The 3,526-nt window shown below is 41.2% G+C and overlaps 1 protein-coding gene across 1 annotated transcript; it reads right to left on the reverse strand.

The window, feature by feature from the left end:
* Positions 1-84: 84 nt before the first annotated feature.
* LOC106938357 (myeloid cell surface antigen CD33-like) lies at positions 85-1,284 on the reverse strand. Its single transcript, XM_015020380.1, has 4 exons — positions 1,190-1,284; positions 1,045-1,102; positions 584-955; positions 85-471 (listed from the first exon to the last, which is right to left on the reverse strand). Exons 2-4 carry the CDS (start codon positions 1,085-1,087, stop codon positions 191-193), a joined length of 696 nt encoding a protein of 231 aa, XP_014875866.1. The 5' UTR covers positions 1,088-1,102; positions 1,190-1,284; the 3' UTR covers positions 85-190.
* Between the last annotated feature and the right edge of the window lie 2,242 nt (positions 1,285-3,526).

The following is a 3,526-nucleotide window of genomic DNA, read 5'->3' on the forward strand; positions in this document are numbered from 1 at the left end:
TACAGTTGATAAAGGGTAAAAGAAAGAAAAACAGCTAAACAAGATAAATCCATAAATTCTATTAGAAAATCATCAAAGGTAAAGAATCTTAAAGCCTTTTCTGCCAAATCACTTTGTCATTATGGCAGATAGCTCTGAAAATATTGCTTTAATTTAGTATTCCATAGTTAGTATTCCATATTTAGTTTAACTAGGTACTCTTCTTGACCAGAAGCACAGAGCCCTCTGCAGTCTTCTTGTCACTGAAATTCACCGTGCAGTTTAAAGGCTTGTTGAAGTCGGCTTCTTCAGGGGTGAAGGTGAGGGTCGACGTTGTTAACCACGTTTTGGTCAATTTTGTTGTCGTTGTGGTAGTTCCGGGGTGACTCCAAGAGATTTTTGGAGGAGATGTTGGACAGACGTGAGTAACTTTGCAGGTGGCAGTCACTTTATTACTGACTTCTATAGTCATCACTGGAGGCTCAGGAACTTCTGTACAATAAACAATTTTCACAAAATTACTTGTTAAATAGTTATTTAAACATGTTTTACTATCTTAAAGTAAATGGTTTGGGATTACTGAAAAGGTCTCTAATATACTCACGGAAGACATTGAGGGCCACCGTATCTTTTGAGAAAGTGTAGCTTGTAAATCCTGGAATTTCAATAGTCAAGTAAAACGGACCAGCGTCGGTTACTCTGACGTCATTCAGCTGCCAGGTGCAGACACTTCTTTCAATGATTCCTGTAATTTTGGATCGCCCTTTGAACTCCTGCGTTACTTTGAACTTGGGGTTATTTGATGCGACAATATCGTCACCTCTTCTCCAGTATCCCGGCCTCTTTTTCCACAGGTGACCTTTCTTGGGGTAATCATACAGACAGGGAATGACCACACATGAACTTTCAAGAACAGGGATTACTGGTGGTACAGATATGCGCCAGTTCTGGCCCGGGCCCATAGATTCAGCCATATCTGCAATAAAGCACAAAATACTTTTTCAGCAAGTAGACAGTGATGAAATGACGATATTTCATGAATTGTCATTTTCATGCTAAGCTTACCACAAACCATCAGAATTGAGAGCCACAATTTCAAATCCATCATCAGCTGACTAGAAGTCTAAAAAAAACCAACATAAAGATTAAGATAAAGATATAAAAATCTTTAGTGAATTATTCTTAATCTTCAAAGTAATGATCCACTCACCTTGAAGTTTCTTTAACATATGACTGAAATTAAATCTTGCAAGATTTAAACTTTTTGAGGCCAAAGATTATGTCTCTGTCCTGTTGTGTTGTGAGAGTGAGTCTTGCCCTTATAAAGCAAAAGCTTAGACCTTGAAGCCAGAAATTGTAACAATCAAACTTTCCCCACGTCTTAAGCTGATTATTATGTAGCTTTTTGTGTACTTTTTCCGTGATTTTTTGTGATGGAGAAAAAAAAATGTAGTAGATGTACTAATAATTTGCAACAATGTGGTCTTTTGAATAAAATGGTTATTGTGTAAAATCAGTTCATTGTATCCTTATGAATCACTTCCTGAAAGTCAGCACAGTGTACACAGCATCAGGTCTGGAGCAATTAAATATAGCAATGCTTGACATGAGATCAAATCTTTGGACTTTTAATATTTTTCATCAGTCCTGTGAAGATTTGGTTTTCTGTGTGTTAATTAGTCCCTATGTTGTTGTTGTCTTGATTGTTTACAACTGTCCCCCATTTCCCCTGATTACCCTCTGTGTATTTATACTCACCTGTGTCTGGAGGGGTTATGGTTTTCTTGTTAGTCATTTGTCCCATTCAAGTCATGTGTTTCCAGTGCTACCAGTGTCTGAGTTCCTTGTTTCATTGCTCACATGTGCTGCCCGGTCTTCTGTACTTTTGTGATCATCATTAAAAACTATCATAATGGCACCTAAACCTGGGTCCCACCACGTCTGAATCCTCACCATTAACCAACAATTCCTTCTCTCCTGCGTCACCAGGATCAGTAACACATCCAGCCCCCAGACAAAGTGGGCAAAGAAATTTTCTGACACTTAACACTGGGAAGTGCTAAGCGTCAGAAAACATCCCCTAGCCATAGCTAGAGCCAGCAGCTAATACCCAAGAGCCGGTAGTTAACATACCTGTACTGTCGTCCAGCTGTCCAGAGCCATCTGCCGGCGCTCCATCCGGCCTCCCGGTTGACCTCCAGGTCCTCTTCATGGCTCCAACCAGCCTACCGAGCCAACGTCCAGGTCCTCTGACCTCCAGGCCGTCTTCCCGAGATTCCTCATGGCTCCAGCTGGCCTCCAGACACTCTTCATGGGTCCTTGCGGGCTTCTGACCACCCTCCGATCACTCTGTGGGGTCACGTTGACCTCTGGGCTACCACCGGAAGTTCTCCAAAGGGTCCGCCTCCAGCGCCGCTGCCGACTTCCAGATGCGCCACAATGAGTCCGCCTCCTTCATTGCCGCTCACCAAACGTGTTGCAGAAGGCTCCGCCCTGACTGCTTGAATATTCAAACTGAGTTTATTTTTATTTGTTTTCTTGGACTCTGGCACTCCATCCTGTGCCCCTCTGCCCACCATGTGTGGGTGATTTTTGTTGTTTTGGACTTCTGGAATGTCTGGCAGCCGTCCAGTGGTGGGGGCAGGGGTGGAAATTAAACATTTTCTCCACCATCCATAGTATCAGGTAGAGAAAATTTTTACCTGCCACTCAAACATTTCACCAGCCACTGTTTTTTTCTTTCCATTACAGACCCCACCAGTACAAGCAAATTATATAAAATATATGATTTATTCTCAACACTATGAAAACCGATTTACTGACAATAAGTTTACCATACACATGTACTTATACATAATAATTTAACATAAAGCATGGACACCTTAGCAGGGTTGTAGAGCAAGAAGTTCATTTGAAGTAATTACTGCAGCAAACTTTAACTACACAACCCTAACATTCTGGCAATCATATGTTGAACATTTCCACATTTTGGTTACAACTCCCCCTGATAGTATTTATTGAAGACATCTCTAGTCATTTACATATTTTAAATGGCATCAATAGCTGTTTTCTGTCATCTTACTTATTAAGTTTTCTATTGAAATTCACAATTATCATTACTAAAATATCTCAGAACGTGTTCATTAATAATTCCATGGGCCATCATTATTCCTGTTTTATTCCGGAGTTTTTCTTACTACCTGGAACCAGGGGTGAAAGTAACGGGGTATTGCAGGGTACTGCGTACCCCTAAAAGATTTAGCGGGGGTATGCAGTACCTGCAAGAGAGGGGAGCGGCTGTCTGCTGTAAAAAATCAACGGGTTCAATGTGCAGCAGTGAGTTCACCCACTAATCAGCCGTGACTGATTAGTTTTTCAAGAACAATCTAAAACAAGACTTAATCAGTTAGTGAATTACTTTTTTTCTCATTTCATAGTTTCTGAACTGTTTGTGCTTTGCAAGAGCAAAAGAGCAGCGGTGCAACATGACAATCGCGGAAGGTTTTGAGTCGATCTCGGCATCAGGTGACAAACGGAACGTCGCGAG

The sequence above is a fragment of the Poecilia latipinna genome, unplaced genomic scaffold (genome assembly GCF_001443285.1).
Source record: "Poecilia latipinna isolate Pla-1442-1.1 unplaced genomic scaffold, P_latipinna-1.0 Scaffold2575, whole genome shotgun sequence".
Lineage (NCBI taxonomy): Eukaryota > Metazoa > Chordata > Actinopteri > Cyprinodontiformes > Poeciliidae > Poecilia > Poecilia latipinna.

Bases quoted from the DNA above. Each gene is read 5' to 3' on its own strand.
- LOC106938357 (XM_015020380.1), bottom strand. From the start codon at position 1,087: ATGATGGATTTGAAATTGTGGCTCTCAATTCTGATGGTTTGTG. The intron at 956-1,044 runs GTAAGCTTAGCA...GCTTTATTGCAG, and splicing joins CTCAATTCTGATGGTTTGTG to ATATGGCTGAATCTATGGGC. The intron at 472-583 runs GTGAGTATATTA...TTTATTGTACAG, and splicing joins GGTGGCCCTCAATGTCTTCC to AAGTTCCTGAGCCTCCAGTG.